The sequence below is a fragment of the Neofelis nebulosa genome, chromosome 10 (assembly GCF_028018385.1).
Source record: "Neofelis nebulosa isolate mNeoNeb1 chromosome 10, mNeoNeb1.pri, whole genome shotgun sequence".
Classification (NCBI taxonomy): domain Eukaryota; kingdom Metazoa; phylum Chordata; class Mammalia; order Carnivora; family Felidae; genus Neofelis; species Neofelis nebulosa.
The window spans coordinates 74,824,674-74,849,022 of NC_080791.1; the positions used below are offsets into that span (position 1 = coordinate 74,824,674).

General features: G+C 45.9%; 1 protein-coding gene across 1 annotated transcript; it reads right to left on the bottom strand.

Annotated features, from left to right (window-relative positions):
* Positions 1-548: 548 nt before the first annotated feature.
* CSRP3 (cysteine and glycine rich protein 3) lies at positions 549-19,622 on the bottom strand. Its single transcript, XM_058688440.1, has 6 exons — positions 19,521-19,622; positions 10,109-10,258; positions 5,773-5,941; positions 3,698-3,830; positions 2,441-2,534; positions 549-869 (listed from the first exon to the last, which is right to left on the bottom strand). Exons 2-6 carry the CDS (start codon positions 10,218-10,220, stop codon positions 793-795), a joined length of 585 nt encoding a protein of 194 aa, XP_058544423.1. The 5' UTR covers positions 10,221-10,258; positions 19,521-19,622; the 3' UTR covers positions 549-792.
* Between the last annotated feature and the right edge of the window lie 4,727 nt (positions 19,623-24,349).

Below are 24,349 nucleotides of genomic sequence, written 5' to 3' on the forward strand. Positions count from 1 at the left end.
AAAATACGCACACTCAGGCCGCTGAGAACATGCTGAGGAAGCACAGGGATATTTTTAATTGGCTGCATTTCATTGGTGAGGCTGGCGATTTGACGTAGGAGAGATTTTAAGAAAATTGCTAAGCCCTAGGGAATTGTCCCAGAATCAAAGAAAATCATCCTGCTGTTGTTTGTAACACGGAAGCAAACTCCACATTTTGTTGCCATTTCTGGGTTTTTCACAAAATGGGCGAAATTGCAAAGCCCATGATAGGACAAAAGGACCGACTCTTCAGCAGTTTTATTAGTTTTGATTTTCCTTCCAGAATTTGCTCTCATGTTGTCTTGCTTCCTCTGGAACCCCGTTTCCTTCTCTGTCAGTAACGAGAAAGAAGCTCAGTGGACAGATTCTGGAAGCCTGCTTTCCTTTGCCTCTTGTTCCTCCTCCTCACGCCTTCCCCAGTTGACATCAAGATTCATTACATTGTTTGCAGCGCGTTTTTAGAAACACCTCTCTATTTTTTGAAAATCTCCCTCCATTCGAAAGAAAAGATCCAGAGACACGCCAGGTGCCGCTAAAACATTTATTTATTGCCTCCCCCGCCCAGGGTGTCAGAAATAACAACGCATTTGTTACAGGCTAAACTTGTAATACTTTTCTTCCGAAGGTGTCTTCTAACTTTGGGTAAAGACTATGATTGCTTCTGAAGAGAAATACTGCCCGATCCCCAGCGAGAGGACGTTCGGGGGAGGGTTGCCGCCTGGCAGGATCACGTGGCAAATGCTGGAGGCCCACGGAAGTATGTCACACTCTTCACTCTTTCTTCTCCACTTGATGTGTTAGGCCTCCAAACCCAATACCCGTAGGGCCAAAATTTTTGGCATAGCAAACTGAACGAGAGGGAGGAAAGGGGAGAGAGAATGGGTTGGTTAGACCGTGTTTGCACTTCCTTGCTCCTAGACACAGTCCTTTCATCTGTGAGAGACGTCCTTGTGATCACTGTATTCATAAGTTCACTTTTAAGCATATCGGACTGTATTTATTTTAGACCTGCTGATCGAAATTGTTCATACTTCGGGGCACTTGGGTCTAAGTGTTCACAGACGTTTTCTCACTTGAGTCAACACGATCGGGGCCATGATTGCCTGCCCAGGCTCGTCCCCTCCTGCCTTTGCCTCCCTCCCGATACTGCAGGCACACGGAACCACTCGTGGTCCCTGGAATGCCCCCACCAAGACGCACATTCATCCTTCAAGACCCACAGGGGGCTTGTCTTCTAAGAAGCCTTCCCTAACACCCCAAGCTGGTCACTTGCCTCTTTATGTGCTACTACTGGAGTTTTTTTTCCACTTGGTGATGCAATTATGCTATTATTTGTCTATGTGTTCATCTCTCTGCTGGCCACGGCAACATTTTAGCGTTTTGGGGCCTGTGAATGCGGAGGACCCTCTGTGTCCTCCACTGGCGGGAGGAGGCATCCCCTCTTGGATAGGGCGTTTGTTCGCATTCTGTCTCACCGAGGGGGCAAAGTTTGGGCACCTTGCAGTCTTGATTACTAATGTCCCCCCTCTTGCCTTCTCCCATTGCACCCCTCCATTCCAACACGCACACCTGGAGACCTTGAGACACCATCATCACGTGAAAGGGTGGGAGGACCCCACTGAGAAACAATAGGCCTAGGAGAGGCTCCGAGGTGGAGAACACATTGCCTTGGCCCTGATTCATCCCTTCCTTTTCATAGCATCAGAGAAGAGCTAATCCCTACTGCCTTTCTACAAGACAAAGGGATCGGGGAGGCATCTGGGAGCAGAACTGTGAGGACCAGAAGGAAAATTAGTTGTCAGTTCTGTCCCTGCAATCACTAGGTGATAATGCAGTGTTAGAAACAAATGTTAGGAAGGAAGGAGGGAGAGAGGCAAGACTTGAAGGAGGAAGGAGGGAAGGAGAGAAAAGGGAGGAAAGAGAGGAGGGAAGGAAGGAAGGAAATAGATAGGTGTCGATAAACTAAGGAGAGGTCAAACTCTCTGAACTAATAAACTATTCATTTAATCTAATAAACTAAAGAGGGTTCATCCTTCCCCAGTTGCCCCTAACCACCACTCAGGTAGACAGAGGGTATTTGGATTTTCAGAAGGGAATGTGATACTGTTTATCCAGGCCCGTGGCCTCTTCTGAGTCAGGACACTGTTTTCTCCTTGTCCTCTCTGCCCCCAGGCACCCAGCTGCCCTGAACCACTGAGTATCTTCAAGCATCCGGTCCCCCCACATGCTCCAACGGAGAGGACCAGAGCTGGGTCGGTGGGGGGGGAGATTTCTTCCCCTTAGGTGGCTTTGCTCATCCTGAGAGCCCAGACTCTGCTCAGGCTGAGCAGCCATGCCTCCTGGCAGACACAAGCCTCTTGGCTGGACACAGCTTACCCTCCAAGGACCCTCCTTGGGAAAACATCCCAGAACCGCTCACCTTTGCAGTAAAGTTCCCCATCTTTGTCAGTGACGTTCGTGGACTCTAGACTCTTCCCACAGATGGCGCAGCGAAAACAGGTCTTGTGCCAAGGCTGAGGGGCGCAGGAGAGCAGGAGAGTTACATTAGTGGGGTGGGCTGGGCAGCGTATTCTGTGTCCATGTTAAATCCCCTGACCAGCAGTGTATAAAGGAGTGCCACTGTCTAAACCGTTCGCATATGTAACAGGCCCCAGACCAGTTTTCCCGGGGATTTGGAGAAAATGAGATGCTATGGAATTGGCCAGCAAGTCCCAGAACCCCTAAAAATAAATTTACCGGAACTATTACCGTATGTATTCCTTCAGAACAGACTAGAAAAGGGCTTCCCCCTTCTAGAAGATCGAGGAATAAAGTGGGGGCCGTGGGTAACATTTACATTGAATATAAAGTTAAAGAAGATGTGAAGAAATGAGGCGAATAGCCAGGTAATTCAATTTCGCTTGAACTCTGTGTCTTTCTGCCAGAAGAGAGTTGCGTGGCTTGGATCATTGGAAGACGGCCTTCTTCTGCACACCTGTACGTCCACCAGGCATGGCCTAGGCATTCTCCATCTTCAAGTGGCCAGTCTTGGGGGTGGAGAATGCCCTCATATTCCAAGTCAGACACTCCCCATGGCCCTTCTCTCCACCCACCCCGCTCCGCTTTAGTATAAACAGTTTTGTTTTTTTTTCCCTTCCGTCGAGCCCCAACCCTTTGGTGAATACCCTGAAACCGGAACTTTCAGAGCAAGTGTGCATAACGGTCTCGGACATTGGATGACTCCTCCGATTGCCAAGACGCTTGTGAGCTAGGATGCTCCTTGCTGCTATGAGGTGTCTGCTCTATCCGCCGGTGGTGATGCCAGTGGCAGATGGAGTGACGCAGTGGTGATGGGCTCACAGGGCTCATAGATTTCTGGAAGGATTGTGGACACTGCAGGGCAAGGGGCTTGTGCACTTTGTATCTCCAGCGCTTCCAGCCGGGTGCCTGTCACCTAGTGGGCTTAGGCCTGTTGCATCGAATTTCACCAGCTCTAGATTTCCAGGGCTCTGCAGAGTGACACTCACAGCCAGGAAAGCGGGTGAGGGCGGGTGGCTCCTAACGCGGCTCCTGGGAGCAAAGGAGAACGAAGGGCCTGGCTCCCACCCGCTCACAGTTCCTACTTTCCTCTCTTAGCCCTCCCGCCCCGTGTGGTGCAGATGAGCAAGCCCCACTTGGCTCACATGGCCGTCCTTACCTTGCCACCTCCCATCACCTTCTCAGCAGCATAGACTGACTTGCCGCATCGAGGGCACTTCTCAGACTCTCCGAACTTCGCAGTGAACTTGGAAGGGTTGCTGGTGGTGGCTGAGCGTGCCGGCTTTGGGGACCTGGTCGACACAGACAAATGGATGAAACCCATAGAGCTTGTTGGAAAAGAGTACTTTAAGCAAGTTACTAAACTTGTCTGTGCCTCAGACTCCTCATCTGGGAAATGGGGCTCATCATGGTGCCTTCCTCAGGGTGGCCGAGACGGTTTAATGAGGGGACCTGAGTAAAGCACTTAGAAGTCTGTGTGTCTCCTGGCATTTACTGAGGACTAACAAACCTAGTTCTTTTATAAAAAAATTTTTTTTTAACGTTTATTTATTTTTGAGACAGGGAGAGACAGCATGAATGGGGGAGGGTCAGAGAGAGAGGGAGTCGCAGAATGTGAAGCAGGCTCCAGGCTCTGAGCTGTCAGCACAGAGCCTGATGCGGGGCTCGAACTCACGGACCGCAAGATCATGACCTGAGCCGAAGTCGGATGCTTAACCGACTGAGCCACCCAGCGGCCCCAAACAAACCTAGTTCTAATGGGCTTAAATCTTTCCTTTCTGTGGTAAAACACTTAGCTAGTGTTCCATGTGTGTTCGCTTGTGTTGTGTTTTTGCTGCTAGCGTTGACATTTTTCTATACCATCTTGAAGCCCACTGGTCTGCTTTATGGAGTGAGTTGTGGAAACATTCTAGAGCAAGATGGGATCTTGACAATTGATAGCAAACAAACCATGGGCCAATAAACTGATGCAGTCCCTGTCACAGGTCAGGTTGCCATCCTGCCTCCAAAGGTCACCTGTCCCCGGGTGAGCATCGTCCAAGATGGAAGCACAGTAAACCACCCCTTGCTTCTGTATCTGTTGGCACTTCCTTGTGCGTTTATCACTGGTGTCTCGCCGTAACCTCTATGTTAGGCAGGGCTAGTCGGAAGAGAGCGAGGGCATGAGGGGCAACTGCCCAAGGTTAGGCAGCTCGTAATCAGAGCTGGGATGAAACCCAGGTGTGCGGATTCTTGTTTCTCTCGGTGCAGTGTTACAACCAAACCCTAGCGGAGGAGAGTGAGCTTTGGGCAATGTGTGGCAGAGAATGCGGTTGGTGTCCTCTTGCCTCATTAAATGGTGTCCAGTTGGGATTAAGTGATCAGAAACGTGTAAGCGACGACTCCTACATTCCTACGTTTTCCCAGGCTCCACCACGGGCTATAGAAGGGGCCAGATGACTCTTCAGATGGTCTAACTGCTGCTCTCTGGGGGAGGCCCTCCACGGGCCACTGCCTCAGTGGGGCTAGGCCTTTCTGTCTAGTCCCACTGCAGAGCTGAGTCCGGACACCAGCTGGCCAGACCCCAGCTGCCTGCGGGTGCCTGTCAGTCCGCACTCAGTTCCAGGGAGGAACTCAGCGCGAGCAGCAAGACAGAACAGCCTGGTAGATGGAGGTTGTGCAGGGTGATATCCCAGCTTCCTCTGATAGTGTTGAGGGGGAAACCTCAGCCCTGCATCGTCAACAGGCAACTAGGGAGACCCACAGAACAGTCATAATTGATTGTTTACTCCTGAGGCACAGAGCCCTCTCTGCAGACCCACCCGCCCTGTGATGTGGATATTAGTCATCTTACAACCCTAAGGGAAGAACTGAGTGACAAGGACGCAGAGAATGGCCATTGCTTCCCTGCCATATTTATGTGATTTACACAGAAACGCTCCAAGGGGAAGAAAAGGGACTCCGTGCAGTTTAGCAAAGGTCAAACAATGGAACATCTGTACTTTCTGGGTTTTCTCTTGACATGCAGACCAAGAGCCATGGTGTAAAAGTAATTGCCCTTTAGAAAGGCAGATAATTTGAAGAGCGTCTTGGGAGAGATGACACATTGTTAAAACTTGGTCAGAGTATTCTTATTGTTAGCCAGTCAACAATAGAGTCCATTCTCCCACTTCCAGAAAACGTTGCTATGGGAACAAAATGAACTGTCCTGATAGCTAGGGCTCTACTGGGCTGGGAGAAGCGGTGGTGACTCACTGTTGGAACTGGAGGCCCAGATGTTCGCCCGTGTCCGTGCTGAGGCAGCCGGCGCCTTGTCCGTACCCGATCCCCTTGGGGCCATATCTGCGCCCATAGCAGATCTTACAGTAGATCTCCGACTCGTGAGCTGCGACTGTGGTGCTGTCGAGAGCCTTCCTGCAGGCCACTGCCGAGGAAGGGACAGTCAGGGGGTTGGGGCCGAGGCTCCTCCCCCCTTTCCCCGAAGCCCTAATGCCATGCTCAGGGCCAAGAGCCCCAGCAAGAGGGGCCCTCTGGCCGAAAGCACAACTTTGATCCCTGAGCGGAGCACCTTGAGCCATGGATTCCAAAGCAGCCCTGATTTCACAGGTGAGGAAACTGGGGAACGGAGAAGGGACATAATGTGTTCGGTGGAACCCAGCCAGAAAGAAGGGGAGGGCAGGATCGGAACCAGGTGTGTGGTCTTGGGCTAGTTAAGAATATTGTTCCCGAATCCGAACAACCTGAATTCCCGAGTGTCTAACCTCACGTGACATCAGGGAAGCGCGTGTGTATGCTTGTGGGGTGAGGAGGGGATAAGGCACTGAGGCAGGGGATGAATTTATTTTTTTTTCTTGATAATACCAGAATCGGGACCGAGCAGTTTGTGTGCTTACCGTGGCCTTTGAAGAGCACTCTGGTATTCAAGGAGACAACTACCACTGAGGCTACTTTTGATCCAGGTCTGGAAGCAGGAGGCCGTGTAGAGGTAGACCTGTCTCACAGACCCTGAGGCTTTAACTGGGGGAAGTCCCCAGTCAATGTATATTACCTAATATAAAGTGTCCCCCGGAACATGAAGTATATAAGGCAAGCCCCCATTTTTCCCAAAAAGAAGATAGATACATTACAATAAGTGAGTGTGGGTTTTTTTTTTTGCCAATTTGAAAAAAAAAAAAAAAAAACTTTTAAGGATGTAAATGAAAGTGTTAACTACCTACTTATAATATTTAATTTAATAATAGAGATCGATAATGTATTGATTTGGAGAGGTGACTTTTTTCTCATCTCACACAAACTCAGGGACAAAAAATTTCACCGTCAGCACCTCCCTGTCACCAGGGTTTTCCTCAGGCAGCGACTCCGCTCTCCAAGACTTACCACTTCTGTGTGCATCTTTGAGGTCTGGTGGTACCTGAGTAGGAGGCTGTCCCTTGGAATTTGTATCTCAACCAGGAGTTCCTATTAGCGTAGCATTTGGGCGACTTTAAAAAAATATGTAGGATTTCCCCCACTTGATAACTTGCTGTGTTGCTCTGTAAAGGTTGATCCTTAAAGGTTTTTTATGGTGGTTCTCACTGCTTATAACAGTGAGGTCGTAGCCCCAAGAAAAATAAGACATGCGCATTCAATTTATTTGCCTCCTTGTTTTTGTTTTTGTTCAAGTGACCTTTATAAGCAATCGACCATTGAATGAAGTTGTTTCAGGGTAATATGCTTTCCTCAAATAGTATTTTACTTAAAAACATCATATAATTGAATATGAGAGTGGGGGAAGACAAGGTTGTAGCTGAGGGGTTGGTGGTTGTGTGGATGGGAAAAGAAGCGTATGGAAATACATTAAACAAGTCAACATTGTGTGTGTTAAAAACTCTCTGTAAAGAAAAAAAAAAAAGTTGAGAGACTGTCCTGTAGTGTAAGATACTTTATAAGGCTTTGAACACAGGGCAAATCCTTTTTGTGAGGAATAATTTTTGGAGAAAAATACCTTCTATTTGGGCATATAACATATATACGCGTCTCCACCCTTCTTGTTGCTATCAGCTTCTAGCCTCCAGAAAAACATCTCAAATATTCATTGATGTTCTAGACTCTGAGTTCCTTGAGGGCAACACTTTAATTTTTACTATCCTCAGAACATGTTATGGGGCCTAGCCTGAAGTGAGTCCTCATTAAACATTTGTTGAATGAATGAATGAATGGATGAGTAAGTGAATGAAGGCACACATGCACGGGTCAATGATGGTCAGTGATTTGTCCATGATTAGACAGCAGTAAGTTGCAGAGCCATGACTGGCCTCAGGTCCTCTCACCCCTGCTCCATTTCTTATCCCCATCCCTCCAGGGCTGTGTTACTCCCAGTCATGCCTGGGCCCTTTGTTTCGCCACTCCCTGGCTTCTGACCAGCTTTCACACACAGGCAGAGTCAAGCTGTGTTGGCCACTGCTGCGGCCACTCACCACCGTGTATGTGATGTGTTCTGAGTGCAAAACGCACACCGATTTCAAACACTTAGCACACACAAAAAAGAATGTAAAGTATCCCATTAACAATTTATGTATTGATTACATAAATAGAAATACGATTTTTAGGCATATTAGGTTAAATGAAATGTTTTAAAATTAATTTCACTTCTTTATACCTTTCTAGAAATATGCCTACTAGAAAAGCTATATTTATATCTGTGGCTTACATTATGTTTCTTTTGGACAGCCCTGATAAGGAGGATTAAGATTTGTCTAGGAGTTTGGAGAACACTGGCCAGGGGACAAGCTAAGGTAGGCTCTGTCTTTTTGAAGCCTATTTACAACAACTACAGGTTGGCCTGTAGACAAGCAAGTTCGGGGATGGAAATCTAGAAAAGCATGCTCCTCTGCGGGACCCTTCTGTCCACTCCTACGGAAACATGTACTGCTCGGACCCTCAGCCCACCTATGAGTTCAAAGGGTTAAAAGGGACACACCAGCAAATGCTCAAATCCCTTCTACCGTGGCTCCATTGAACAGGGCATCTGCCTGCTACCTAAGGACAACAAGACACCCCGACCATGGAAAGCTTCCCTACCACGTCCTGTTCTCACTCAGACACTGAAGTTGATCAGAGGAGAATAGAGGCCTGATCAAGGACCCCGGTTTCCATCTTGTGACAGCCTGTGTGGTGGGTACTGTCATCTCCATTTTATGGATGGGGGAATTGAGGCTCGCAAAGGTGAAATCACTTGCCTAAGGTCACGCAGTTAGTCCACAGCAGAGCCCAAACTGAAACCCTAGTCATTTTTAGTCTAATTCTAGTATCTTTCCATTATTCCCAATGCCTGCTCTTTTTAAAAGCACTGGCTTTTTTTTTTTTTTTAAGCAAAAGCCAGAAGGCTATGGAAGGAACTCTTGAACAATGACTTCTAGATGATTGTAATAATGATGATGAATCTGATGGATGTGTATGATGACTTAAAAATAATTACCCATCACTAGAGCCCAAAGCTTATTAGTAAGTCCACCAACCCAGTCACTCAGAGCCATGCTTCTCCCTGCTCTTCGATGACATTTCTGTTTGCCATGGAAGGTGAGAGATAATGGAAACTCTGGCAGCAGATAAAACATTACTATTTTCAGGAGCTTAAGGATGAAGTGCCTTCATGCTTTAACAGATGGAGCCCCATCCTTGAAGTTCCATTTGAAACGGTTCGGGGCAGTGTGACACCTTGTGGCCACTGGGCTAAATCATGGGGGTGGTGGTGGGGAACATGTGGGGAGGGAGTCTGCCAAATGTCTAGCAAAACTAGCCCTTAAGCCAGACCTACTGGAGGGAGGCAAGGAAGGTAAGTGGGTCAAAAGAGACTGTTCTCCTAGAACTGGACTGGCCATTGGAAACTCTAGAATGAAGTCATGTTGAAGGGACAAGACTGAGGGTCTGAAGGTACGGGTTCTACTCCTTTCCGCTGTGGGTTCTTGTGACCCAGGCTTAGAGATGATAAACGATGTGTCCAAAATCACAGGTCAGGCAAAGCCAGACTCCCAGAGGGACCCCAGGGTTTGTATTCCCCCAGCTGTGACACTGTGCATCTGTGTCCAGCAGGTGATGCTAAAGGTTCCCTTTGTGACACTACTGGTGTCCATGCCCCAAACTCTTCCTGTTTGGACTATTACAGAATGGGCAGATGTTGTCCCTCACCTGACACAGGTTCTTTCTTAGGAAAGACCAGTCGCAGCTGGCTTCAGTAATACTGGCCAGTGGGAACAACACAGAGCCAATGCATCCGGGCTCCAGATAAGCGATGGCTTCCTTTCTTTGCCAAGTCACACTTCGCAAATGTTGCCACTGGGTCAAGGTTCTTGCCACAATGGCAGCAGTAGGCCAGCTTGTTCTGACTTCGGCAAGAACTGGGCAAGTTGTTGGCAAGAGGGTCCTCAGGAGAACACCATCCCTTTAGGTGGGGCCCCAGGATGATATTTCTATAAGTTCCCAGGGGATGCTGTTGCTGCTGGTCCCGGGACCAGACCCTGAGGACCACCTTTATGCAGCATCTGTGGCTAAATGTGAGCTTTGAAATGCCCTCCGGACGCTGAGGGGCCCCCATGGTGTTCACCCAACTCACTGCAGTGGAAGCAGGTCTTGTGGAAACTCCTTCCGTTGCACTGGATTTCTTCCGCGTGGTAGACGGTCTTTTCGCAGGCACCGCATTTCGCTCCTCCGCCCCAGTTCGGCATCTTGAAGACCTTCTGACCAAGGTCAAGTCTTACGGGATCTAAAACAAATACCCTAAATGTTGGCAAACTCAGGAGTGAACGAATGCCCAGTAGTACCATGTTCTCAAGGCCAGGATCCAGCTCCGGTGTGTTTGGTGGTTCATTCATCCATTCATTCATCCATCCACACATTCATTCAGCAAATAGTCACTTGTGTGCACATCACTGAATAAGCTCAGACACTCAGATGGCCCTGAGCAAGTCACTTTACTGCTTTAAGACTCAGTTTCCTCTTCTTTTTTTTTTTTTTTTTTTTTAATTTTTTTTTTTCAACGTTTTTTATTTATTTTTGGGACAGAGAGAGACAGAGCATGAACGGGGGAGGGGCAGAGAGAGAGAGGGAGACACAGAATCGGAAACAGGCTCCAGGCTCCGAGCCGTCAGCCCAGAGCCCGACGCGGGGCTCGAACTCACGGACCGCGAGATCGTGACCTGGCTGAAGTCGGACGCTTAACCGACTGCGCCACCCAGGCGCCCCTCAGTTTCCTCTTCTGTTAGATTTCAGTAGCACCTGCCCCTAGGGTTCTTGGAAGGGATAGATGAGCTAATTTTACGTACATAAGATTATATACAAATATTAAGTATAATTGTTTCATCTAAGGTTTTAAATATGATTCCATCAGTCGTGGGAATAATCTATGAAAATGGTGTTATCTTCTTATTTAGCTCAGTGCTTCTCGAAGCACGTCAGCTTTTGCTACCGTGCGGATGCTGGTTTGGTAGATGTGGGAGAAGCAGGCAGTTCTGTATTTCTAATAGTCTCCAGGCAGTGCTGATGCTATCATTAGGGACCATGCCTTGGGCAGCAAAAGCCTTAGCTAATCTTTTTTTTTTTTTTTTAAGTTTTTAAAACAACTTTAATGTTTATTTATTTTTGAGAGAGAGAGAGAGAGAGCGCACAAGCAAGGGAGGGGCAGAGAGAGAGGGAGACACAGAGTCTGAAGCAGGCTCCAGGCTCTGAGCTGTCTGCACAGAGCCCCACGCGGGGCTTGAACCCATGAACTGTGAGATCATGACCTGAGCTGAATTCAGTGGCTTAACCGACTGAGCCACCCAGGCGCCCCAAGCCATAGCCAATCTCGCCGATAAAAATCCATGATCTATAAAATGTCCCATTCAGATTTATCCCTCCTATCTCTTAGACCCAAGCAGTAAGCTATGGTGGCACTATACTAGCTCAGTGGTCTGGAAACCTGCCTTCTGCTTTCAGGGCTAGCACACCTGGCCATGTGCAGGGAGACGAATTGCACGGCTTCTCTTACATCTGCCTTCCCACCTATACTATGGAGAGAGTCACTCTTTCCCTCGCTGCCTCGCAGTGTTATTTGGAGACCCGAATGACACGATGTGCAGGAAGGTGGATGGCAGAACTCACAGTGCCAGGTGTGATCACAGGAGCCAAGCGATGATGCTGCTGCGTGTCCTCCCACACCCTTCCAGGATGTTCTGCCGCAAACAGTGGCTGAGAGTCCCAGCCCCGGGCCATCATTGTCTCCTCCCTATGGCATTTGTGTAAGAAATACCGGACAAGTAGCGGCATCAAAAAACAACTTTCCCTTTCTTTCTGTGTCTGTGTGTAAGTATGAATCCAGTTTTCAGTTTCCCCAGAGCAGAACTAAAGTCAGCCATCAGTAGTGAAATTTCTGAGATCCGGCCAGCTCCGGGGGGCCAAATTTTCACTGAGATCCTTTGGTTTCTAAGAAGACTGGTATGCCATCTTGTCATTGACACCAAGCACTATCAGCCCATTCCGAGTGGCTGCTTCTGACCTTCTCTTTCCCTTCTGGGAAGCCAGTCACCTTCTTATAATAGTTGGCGATTAACACTAAGTTCTCCTGGGTCAACTGGTCTGGACTGTGCCTTCCAGCCTCATAACAAAGACAGGTTTTGCTAAGAAACAGAAGGTAAGTAGCAAACAGACCACTGAACCTGATACCAGGACCAAAGGGAACATCTCTACCTAATTGTCCCTGTAAACAGCTTTCCCACTTAAAAAATAGCGTGAGGTTAGCCAGGAACACCCAATCCTTCCTCTCATAGAAGCAGGCTGTTCTTTTTATTCAGTAAATTTAGAAAATGCACTTAAAGCATTTTTTTTTTAAGGAAACATAGGGGCACCTAGATGGCTCAGTTGTCTGAGGCTCCGACTCTTGATTTTGGCTCGGATCATGATCCCAGGGGGATGGGATTGAGCCCTGCATCGGTCTCAACGCCGAGCATGAAGACTGCTTAAGATTCTCTCTCTCTTCCCCTCTCTCCAGCTCGTGCTTTCTCTAAATATAAAAAAAAAAAAATTTTTAAGGAAACATTGAGTGCTTCTATTTCTGTATTTCAGGTTGTTTAGTATAGAGGAAGGAATAATGCATTTTGAAATGAAAGGCTTGGGATCAAGTCTGCATTCATTCACTCATTCATTCAGTCACCATGCAATTACTACCTACCTACCTGTCGTGTGTCAAGCACTGTATTAGGTACTTGGCGAGGGATCAAGGGGAGGAAAACTTATAAGAACGAGTAATTTGTGTTGCCTGTAATGAGAAGTCCACATTTTAGGGAGGAAGAGAAGCAGGAACCAGATACTGGGTACCAGAGAAAAGTCTTACAAGAGTACCATGCAAACTCAAAGGAGAGTATGGCTACCCACATTTAGACTAGTCCAGTGAGTTGCTGGAGGATCACAGATGTCACATCCAAATGGGTGAATGAGAGTTCTCCAGAGAGCAAAAAGGGAGAAGGACATTTCAGGCAGAGTAAAGAATACACAGGGCATGTCTTAATATCCCCTGAAAGAACCCAAAATTGTTTATTTTTGACTTTTTTAAAATGTTTAGGTCTCTAGAGTTGGAATAGATTTTTAAGAGTGACCAACCTCCTCATTTACAAACAAGGTGAGACAAAAGAAGGAAAACGTTTGGGAGATTTTCTTAGCCAATTTCTTTTTCTAAGATCCATCCTTCTCTGACTAAAGATGATACATTCTCTGGGAAAGAGTAGAATCACATAATTTTGATCATGTTCATTTTGATCCTGGGTTGTAACATAATATAAAATAGAAGAGAAATGTCATATATATCCAGGAATAAGACAGTGACACTTGCGAAATTAATGAGATGGAAATTTTCAATGAAAACAACCCTAGGTCACATTTCTTATTTCAGATCTTTGGTGGAGATCTAATTGGCGTGTCTTGCGAGTTAATGGTAGACAGAGATGCCCCCTGGGAAGATGTGTGCCTATGCACTCGGCAGTTGCCTCCACATGATTCTTCTCAAAGTGAGGATAAGATTACAGATAATACCTTCTTCACAAGGTAATGGATCCTAGCACAGGTTATTTCTTAAGTGATCATAAATATCTGCCATACGTATATTAGGACTTGAAACCCAGAATAGAAATCCGTAGGCGTTTTATTAAACAGGTGCCGAGTTCCATTTTTAAAAGTGGAAATGTAGCTACGAAGGCTAAACACAGAAGACGTCTCTGATTTCTTCTTCCAATGCTCCAAGGCCAAAAGGCAGAGCATGTTGTAAAGCATCCTGAATTGGAAGACACAGGTTCTAATCTTGACCTTGTCACCTTGAACTTGGGTGAAATATGATGGAATTTAAAGCAGTATTGAGGAGATATTCTAAGGCAAGTCCTTGTCGTCCCTCCCCCCCCCCCTTTATTTCAGGTTATTCAAGTAGCACGCATCTGCTAATTAAGTCACTGTGATTTGAAAGCACATTTAAGTCCTGGCTCAAGTACATAACCTTTTCGGCCTCCGGCATTGCTTTGGAATTCCTGTGTCTCAACACTCCTCTAGCCAGACCCAGAATGTGAGTTTATGCTGGCAAGATACCAAGGGATGGGCCATTTGTTTATCAGCGTTGCCTGGCACAGGCAAGGGTCATTGAAGGTAGGATGCCAAATATAGGCTCGCCCGTCACTCAGCCCCATTTGCCACCTGGGTCACAGTCTCCATCACATCACCTGGCATTACTCCTCGGGCCAGTCCTGGAGATGGCCGTGTTGTCACTGATGAAGTCGAGGGTCACGATTGAAATGGGGGACAGTTTGGGGCTTCTGAAGAGGATAGAGAATGTGAGCTTTGCCACATCGGTTAGGGGGAGGGTGAACTCCAGACTTCTGGATACCCAGTTCCCAGTGAGAGACTACCTGTGTCGATTTCTTCACGAATAATGCTGTGGAAACAGTTATACTGGGAACGTGCGGTAGTGGGTACTGGGAAAAGCATTGGATCAGATGCAAGAAGCCAGAGTTCTAGTTCCGCCTTGCCTCTTCAGAGCTGTGTGATCTGGGAAAACCAGTGAAGCTCTCTGAACTTCAGTATCCTCTCTCTAAAATGGGCATAATGTCCCATCTGCTCCACTATTGCTGGGAGGATTGTGGCAGTTGAGGTACATCGTATCGCTTGGTAAACTGTGGAGTATTATAAAATGTGCGAACTAATTAGATCTGCAATAACTCTAGATTGTCACATATCAACCTGACCCTTCAGAAGAATAACGATGCTGTGAATTTGGGCACCTCCTTCCTACTCCAACACTCACTGTTTGGTGCTTATCAAGCTTATCAACTATGGAGCTGAAAGGTGACACCTTAGGGCAAAAATGGGTGGGGGAGGCAAAATGGACACTCAGTGACTCAGTTTCTTCTTTGTAGGCGTCCCTTAAAGACCGTGGGAGGGAATCTTAGGCCACGACTTTGAGCGGACTGTTAGTGACGATGCCATTTTCAGCTCAGTGTTGGTTCACGTGGTCATCCTATTAGATGCCTGATTCTCCATGGTGAGTCAAATTGTCTACACTGGCTGAGGCCAAGATTTTGTATCATAGGAGCGTATGTCCGGAATGTAAGGGATAATCATTACCAGCATAATAATGTTATTATTGAAGCTAAAGTGTGTGGAGTCCCTTTGGCCCGGCTCTGTGGTGTGTATCATTCCATGCCCATAGCCACCCTTCAAGGTAGGGACTATTAAAAAAGGTACCTTTTGTAACTCTGGGCGAAATGGAGTCTTAGGGAAATTACATTACCCAAGGTCACATGGCTACATTTGGAATTTAGGGCTCTGACTCCAAAGCTGTGTTCTTATATTAACATTAGCTACTCTTTATTGTTTACTCTGTGTCAGTTGCTTTATACGTACTATCTTTAGAATAGCCGCCCCACAGAGCAAATGGTTTTATGTCCACTTTGCAGATGAGGAAACTGAGACTCAGAGAACTCGAGTGACTTGTCTGGGATCACACAGCTAGTAAGTGGCAGAGCTGTGATTCAAACCCGAGTGAAGCTGGTTCTATATCCCAGGTCTCTGCCTATAACACGCTAGAGAGGGGACAAGGGTCAGCATCTCCATTAACCAAACTTCCCAGTTGATGGGAACTGGGATCTGGTTGACCCCATTGTCTCCCCACGGGACAGAGAGTACTCATGGGTGGAAATAGCAGGGAGCCTGAATTTAACTCAGTAAATAAAAGCCTCTCTAAGAGTCATTGCCATTCAGACACAGAAAGAGCTCCTTTGGAGCTCGAGAGTTCCATCTCACTATTGACTTTAGCTCAGCTGGGGATGGTTGTTCACATGACTGCGATGTTGTGAAGTCCCTTCAAGGACCCTTCAAGCCCTGAGACAGGTAGAGGGATCTGAACAGTGACTGGAGCCTCACCTTGCAGAAAGCTTGCCCAGTGACATCTGCTCTCAAACACTGCCTCTTCTCTACTCTTCTAATCCAGGGAAGAGAGGTGATGTAGCATGGTGGAAGACCACAAGCTTTGGAAAGAACCAGCCAGGGTTCAAAAAACCCTCTGTGTTGGACCTTGGGCAGAATGCTCAAAATCGCGAGCCCAGTGTTCTCGCGCGTGTAAAGACAGATGAGAAGGGTTGTCTTCAAAGGTTTCCAGGTTAGATAAGATCACCATGATAGCTAACGTACTGGGTATACAAATGCGTAATACATGGCAGGTGTCTAATAAGTTTAGCTGCTCTCCTTATTGCTACTGTTATTATTTTATCTTTAGCTTTTAACTCCCATTGTCTTAAGACAAGCAAATCTTTCCTTGCTTCTTCCCCGTGGCCCCTTTGGCTCAGACTGTGAACCAGCTCGATTTCTCAGCCTTTGGACTATGCTGCACCCAGGAGCAGATGCAGCCAGGCCAGGGAGAGAGCTCCCTGGGGGTGGGGGTGGGGGGGGGAGCAGGGTGCCTGGTGCCAGAAATGGCATGTCAGGCAGAGTCCTAAGCCTGTGCCCCAGGACAGCTGCTTCCTCACTTTGGCAGCCCTGGTGCCTAACACCAGCTGACCTCACTGGCGATGTGGACAAGGAAGCAGCAAGCCCAAGCGGAGTCCCTGGGGCCCAGGGAAACCATGCCCTTGAACTCGCCCGTGTAGGATACTCAAGGTCAGTGGCTTCCTCCCAGGCTTCGGAACAGAGGAATGAAGTCCCCTACCCGGAGGCCCTTTCACCAAGCCTGGGAAGCCTAGGTCGCTTATTCCCAGCACAGAAATAACCCCGAGCGTTGGCTCTCATCCCTTTAAAACTTACGGTAGACACACTTGCCCGTTAAACTGCGGCCGGAACACCAGGGTTACGTTATACCTTTTCTGAAATTCTCTCTGCAGTGGCCGAATTTTACTTTCAGAAACTGACTCTGTTCCATTTTGGACTTTATAACGTGTTCGTAAAGACCGTGTTGCACCCTGGTTTATATCCCGGCCCTGCCATGTTCTAGCCACATGACCCTGAGCCACATGACTTTGCTTCTTTGAACTTTCTTCCATTTCTTCCTCTGAAGAATGACTTCTCACAGGACTTTTGTGATAGTCAAATAAGTGAATATTGATCCACGCCCGCACTGGGCAGCAACCAACCAACAGACGCATGCTCGAGCCTTTCCCACGATGAGGTCTATACCCCGCGGCCCTCACAATCATTGTGTCCCCTCCCACTTTTCTTCACTGTGCTAACTGCGGCTTTTCACATCTGAAGCCATCACATTTCTCCTTGGCCGTGAAGCCCAACCCTGGCTACAGCATTCCCAGACATCTGAGCAGTGTGCTTATAATTGGAAGCCCGCCTGCCTCAGGAGTTGTGTTTCCTGTGTATTAGATTCCCTGTCTGTGTCCTTCCTCCTATAAAGCAAACTAATCATCATCTAACTCCTGGGCACCTTGTTATCCACTCTGACCTCTGGACTTTATCATCACACTTGTACTTAGCAGGAAATCCTCCTGCAGCCTGCCGGATTTGGCCCTGTGCCTTTTCTCAAAGGCCCCGCATATTTGTACCGTTTTATTCAGCTTTACAAAGTACTTCCTATACTTTATATCATTTGATTCTAACAAACCCCTTTGGGATAGGTGGCCTTAGCTTAATTTTATTGTTCGGAAAATGGAAACTCAGAGAAGTTAAGTGATGTCCAGAGCTGGCTTTTGAACGGTCTCAATGACAGATGCCGTTTTCTCCTATTTCCTTGTTCAGATTCCCAGGATTTCTGAGTTTGTGTTCTCCCAGGGTTCTGTGTCTCCCGCTTTCAAGAGAATGGTGACTATTTGCCTGCCGAGTGACCCTGCTCACTCTTTCCTTCTCTTTCTCTCTGTATCTGTCTCTGTTTCTCTATCTGTCCCCTGCCCCTGCCCCCTGCTCTCCCTCCCATATCTCTAATGGATGGCTCGTGTGCCTGAGCTGTGGAGCACCTGTCTGCCTGGCCAGCAAGAGCACCAGACCCTGGGGCTAAATTGCACTCTGTGCCAACAGCCGGGCTCATTTTAATGACTGACTTGTTCAGAAAGGAACCAAAGCCAAGCCAGAAGACTCCCTTACATTTTCCGGGTCACAAAACCATCTTACACACTTTGTGATGAGTTGGATGTACCCAGCATTGACATTTCAGTCCCAAAAGTAAACTGAGGACACAGGCTCTCCCTATTTCCCCATCCTCCCCTGCATCAGTGCTGCCTCTTCCCCCAACCCCAGCCTTGACACACAAGACAGTCAATACAAGCTCATTGAATTGCTTTGAATTGTACCACAGAAAGAGTTCCTCAGACCTGTCACCCATCTCCTCCTTCTCGGAGATGTCACTGCCCCAGCTCAGGGATGGGAACAGAAATTAAGAGTGGCAACTTTGATCTTTGGACAGCAACTCCACTCAGACCATTGCTTAAAACCACTTCCCATTCTCGGGGCACTTGGGCGGCACAGTTGTTTAAACGTCTGACTTCAGCTCAGGTCATGATCTCGCGGTTCGTGAGTTCAAGCCCCGCGTCGGGCTCTGTGCTGACAGCTCGGGGCCTGGAGCCTGCTTCCGATTCTGTGTCTCCCTCTCTCTCTGCCCCTCCCCCTGCTCACGCTCTGTCTCTGTCTCTGTCTCTGTCTCTCTCTCAAAAATGAATAAACTTAAAAAAAAAAAAAACACTTCTCATTCTCTGTCACACTCATGCCTGTCATTCAAATCCTTGACTGAAACCTGGAGGAAACACTGGGAATCACCCCTCACCCTCCGCGGGGAACATCCTCCTATTCAACAGAGCTTTTGATGGGTTTCTCAGTGTAGCAATGTCTTTTTTTGGGGTCCTGTTTTGATTAATTTTAAATTATTAGAAGCAAACCTGTTGCTGAACATCCTTGGGACATGAAATCTATTTTAAACCAGCAAACTTCATTGAGCATTTCCCACGTGTGGGGCAAGGTATGGTGAACTATAGAGATCTCAGTCATTTGCCCGCACCTTCTGAATAGCACAGTTCCTCATGTTCTGAGCATTGGAAGGCTGGCTTCTGCTGTATTGTATCTATAACAACCACTTTGTAACTGTGCAGCGCTTTACAGTTAGAAAAATATCACCACGTCCACTCTGAGGCTCACAGAGGAGACCAGAGCCCTGAGGTCAGGAAGTTTTCAACAGTCACACATCCAGTCATTATGTCATAGTTCTAGGACTGGGTTGGTGTCTTTTGACTAAGACGATAGGAAGCATTCCACCGTGGATATAGTTTTATACCAAATATAGTCCCTTACTCACTTCTCTGTGAGGTTCCCTTGAACCCCCAAATACTAATCCCACTTTTAGAAATTTTTTTAAACCACTGCTGGGTCCACACCAGGATCGCGCATAGCTTGAGCCTCCTACACAGAAGCAGAATGGACACTGGTCACTGGGACATGAAACACACTCATACTCTATGGACCCTTCATAGTCCCAACCAGCCACCAAGCCAGGCCACCCCCAGCCCAAATGTCTGCTTTGCTCCACGTACCTGCCTGCGTGGTCTCTGTCGGCTCAACTGAGTAAGGGGGGCTCTCGTCCTCTTTAAATACGTGGAGGCCGTCCCTAGCATTGGCCTGCAGAGGGAAGGGCGGGAGGGAGGCCGAGGGGAGAGGGTGAATGAGACATGAGTAACACAACTGCTATCAGAGGCTGAAAATAGCCTGTGACCAAAGCCCCGAGTTTTGTTCCCCCCACACCAGCTGTGAGGCCCTCAGAGAACAATATTGCACAGGTTCTGTTTTAATTGCCAATTGCCTGTGGCACTAAAGGATCGATCTGTGGAGCATAGATTTCTGATCAAGTGGTTGGAACAGGAATAGGAGCAAAGAAGGATTTTGTATCTAAAATCATTTTTCCAAGCTCCTACTCCCCTGTCCTTCCTGGAAATCGATGCAAGGTACCTGCAAATGAATCATGAGCCATATCTGGGAGCCCTCTGGAACTCTGAGACACAGGTCACGACGCTCGTGAAGAGAACTCACAGCTAAAAATAAGAGTGATGGGTGCATGAAATGATACTTAGATAATCTCTACAAAGAAGCTTGGGGGCGGGGGGAAAGGTCAGCTAATCACCAGGGTTCTGGCACTCCATGGCCCGCCATCCTATGAAGAAAAGTTTTCTCTCAATAGTTTTGAATTACTGTGTTCATCATCTTTTTCTACTTAAGAATTTAATATGGCAGCATGTCATATTTACGACAAATCTTGATAAGCCTCTATGAAGCCACATTTTCTTTGGAGGCCTAGTTTCTCTTTGCCTAATATGTACATATTTTTGGCTTTGATCAAGCATCAAGGACACATAGGAATTATAGAATTTGATAGGTGACAAGAAGTTCAGAGATTTAATAGACTAATTCTTCATGTTGTCGCTGAGGAAATTGAGGCACCTAACTTGCTCAGGCCAGGTTCCAGGCAGGTGAGCAGGTTCTGGAGTGAAATTCAGGTCATCCGTTTCTCAGACAAAGGCACTTTCCCCTAGTGTTGACCTGGAGGTTGAGGTCAACAGGAAGGAAGCATACGAAATCCAAACAGGAAGCATATGAAATCCAGCCTTTCACAACAGCCATTTTTGCCCTTTGGTTACATGCCCACAAAGCAATTGGTTGAGTGATTAAATATTTCATGGTAAAGAAGATTGGGGTAATTTCATAAATATGGACACAGCACAACCTCATATAGGATGTCCTCAATCTATATTTCGATGCAAAAGTATTCATCGGATAAATGGGGAAGGGGCAAGTACTTTAGAATGTTAAAGTTAGAAGGGACTTTAGAAGTCTTCTAAGATAGCAGCTTGGAAACATTTGTGGGGTTTTTTTGTTTTTGTTTTTGTTTTTAGAATAATAATACTTTTCAGGGCACCTGGGTGGCTCAGTCAGTTCAATGTTGGACTCGCAGTTTTGGTTCCGGTCACGATCTCATGGTTTCATGAGTTTGAGCCCCGTGTCAGGCTCTGTACAGACAGTGTGGAGACTGCTTGGATTCTCTCTCTCCCTCTCTCTCTGCCCCTTCCCTGCTTGCATTGTCTCTGTCTCTCTCAAAATAAATAAACTTAAAAAAAATACTTCTTTCTATAGATAATCTTAAATGAAACATCAATACATAAAACAGATAAAAGAAGAACTTCACAGCTTGAAACAAGTAGGTGGTCTTAGAATCTTGCTCATCACCTTTCCCTGAATTTCCCAATGTGGCTTCTAAAATACTTCTTTGGGACAAAATGTACAAGTCACAAGTGTGGTCCGCCATAGTCATTTTTTAGATACAGATATCAAGGTCCAAAGAAGGGATCTGACTTGCTCAAGGGGAAATGCAGTGAATATAGTCGAATTATTTCCAGAGCCAGAAAATCTGTGGTTGGGTCAAATGCTTCTGACTCTTAAATAAAATATTTTTTAACTGTACAAATAACACAGGAATCCATTTTTATTGTGAAGACTAAACAAGATGGATGTATTTAGGGTAAAATGTAAAAGTGCCCCCCCACAGCCATATTCTTTTTTCCAGAGTTAATAACTAACAATATTTTGAGTTTGACCCAATTTGAGTCATCTATTAAAAGGAGACTTTAGCCCATTCACATTTATTGTGATTTTGGATATATATGGATTTATTCCCTTTATCTTATTTTAAGTTTTATTTTTATAATGGTTTTTTTCTTGCCTTTTATTGAATTTAATAGTTTTCTTTGTGCTGTGTTTTTCTCTGATGATCTAGAAATGACACTCCCCCCTAATTTAAAAAACAAATACCACAATAATATATAATATTGTAACTATATATATATATATATATATAGAGAGAGAGAGAGAGAGAGAGAGAGACCTAGATCTAATTGGTAGCTCGAGTCCATTTTTTCCCAGAGGTGAGAAACTTCAAAGAACCTCAGCACACTTTCACTATCACCACCTTGCCCTCTTCCTTCACACTGGCCTTGTACTCACACACCTGCCCACCACATCCCGTGTGTAAATCATTTGGGATTTTACTTCCAGGTTGTAATTAGTTTTGTTCATTATACATCAGTAGTTGTTCAAACTTAATTATAAATATTACTGCTTTCTTCATTCAACTACTCTTTCTTGCCTATTTTTTGTATTTTCCCTTTTTAATTCTGTGTGTGTGTGTGTGTGTGTGTGTGTGATAGAATGCATCCTTGATGAATTCACTGAGGAAATCTGTTGTAAATGAAGTAAATTTTCACATAATTGGAAAGCTCTTTGTATTAGATTGCTAGAACTGCTTTAACAAATACCCTACCCTGGAGGGCTTAAACAACAGAAATGTGTTGTTTCACAGTTCTGGAGGCTTGAAGTCCAAGATCAAGTCAGCAGGGTTGCTTTCTTCTGAGGTCTCTCTCTTTGGAGTGTAGATGGTTATACTCTCCACATGTTCACTTGGTCTTCCCCCATGCGTGTCTGAGTGTTCATCTCCTCTTCTTATAAGAACACCAGACATATTCGATTCGAGCCCACTCATATAATCTCATTTTAGTTTTAGAGACTCTGCCTTCAAATACAGTCACATCCTAAGGTACTGGAGGTTGGGACTCCAATGTATGAATTTGGAGGAGACAGAATTCATCCCATAACAGTCTTTAGTTTGCCTTATACTTGAATGCTGGTTCAGCGATCTCTAGAGTTGTACTGAAAAATATAGTAGCCAATAGTCACATGAAATTATTCAACTGAAATTATTTAAAATTAACTAAAATTAAAAGTTGAGTTCCTCATCACAGTATCCATATATTCCAAGGGCTCAATACCCATATGTGGCCGATGCCTGTGCATTGGCAGCATAGATATCACATGTTTCCATCCTTGCAGAAGTTCATTGGATAACAGTGCTCTAGACCTTCTACATCTGAAAGATGAAGCACATTTCTTTTGGATTCTATGAATAGATAATATTAAGCACGAGTTGGACTCGTAGCAGGTGCTCAGTCAATACTAGCACAATGTTAACTCAGCAGTAAATGAATGGTAGTATTAGGACTAGGATCCACTGTTCCTGCCCCGTTGTTCCCCCAGAATAACTATAAATGAGTAAGCCATTGTGAAACATAGGACATGAAGAAGACCAGGCAAGAGAGGTGAGACAATGGGTTCAATCTTTAACACATGCTTTAAAACACCACCTTTATACCCCAATTCAGAATCAACATTATTCTATTTAATCCTGTCAATAACTTTGTAAAGAAGGTATTATTATACCCATTGTCTGAATAAGGAATGAAGTAAATGGCAGGTCATGAAAGCTAATTCCTCCGAGGCCACACCGTTAAGCCAACAGTGAGTCAATGGCCCTGTCAGGACTAGAATCTACCGCAGTCTGCTCTTCTTTCCTCTAGAATAACCAAAAGCTGGTAAGTCATCAGGAAATGCAGATCACTAAGATGACAGGGAAATTTAAAGCCAGATCTAACTCCAAAACCCTTCTCCAAAGGTGGTTCCCAAATTTGTTTGATCATGGTCCCTCAGTAAACATGTTTGAGCATTACACGCACATATGTACACATACACAATTTGTGTGTGTATGTATATATATTTGTAATGTGTACTTACATAATGATATGAACTTATGAAACATATTCAAAACTACACCCTCAAAAAGATGATAATGTAATAAAAGTTCTGATTCCTTTTCTCATACTCCAGTATCATTTCACATGTTCCCTGGCCTGTCTTCCATTTTGGGAACCACCACCCTAAACCATGCCACACAAAAAGAGAATATGCTATAGAAGAAATTACAGGCCTGGGAGTCTCAGCTTTCACCTGCCCACCCAAACTACTTTGAAAAGACACATAATTGGGCCATAATGTATTCAGTGTCAGCCACATTCTTGGAGTAACTAAGGCTTTTCACTGTTTCTATGCACCAGTGGTCTGACATTTGTCGTTGGCTCTTATTTCAAAGAGAGAATTAATTTTAAACTACCACTCAAAGGTTGCTCCTGGCCATATGTCCAATCCAGGAAAGGCAAAGAAATGGGCAAAGCAACACTTGAGTGCATCAGGATGGTTCTTTTTTCTCAAGAGAGGGAAAAAAACCCCAAATGTTATCATCTTCACTGAAGTGAAGTGAGACTTGGTGAAACAAATACACGAGTTACTTACATCACACAGATTTTTTTTTTTCTATTGGTCTTCCCATGTTTGTGGCCATTCATCACTTGCTGGTTGTAGTAGTAACAGTGTTCCCTACATAATGCTTTTCAGCTTAAAAGCACTGGCTCAACTAGTACTTTTCAGCCTTACCATGTGTTTAATTCTCTCGGGTGTGATCTCTCTCCTCTCCCTGTCCCTTTCTCTC

Excerpts from the sequence above, each read along its gene's own strand:
- CSRP3 (XM_058688440.1), bottom strand. The coding sequence starts at position 10,220 with ATGCCGAACTGGGGCGGAGGAGCGAAATGCGGTGCCTGCGAAAAGACC. Across the intron at positions 5,942-10,108 it reads CAAGACCTGCTTCCACTGCA|TGGCCTGCAGGAAGGCTCTC; the intron begins GTGAGTTGGGTG and ends CTTCCTCGGCAG. Across the intron at positions 3,831-5,772 it reads CTGGGCCTCCAGTTCCAACA|GTCCCCAAAGCCGGCACGCT; the intron begins GTGAGTCACCAC and ends TGTGTCGACCAG.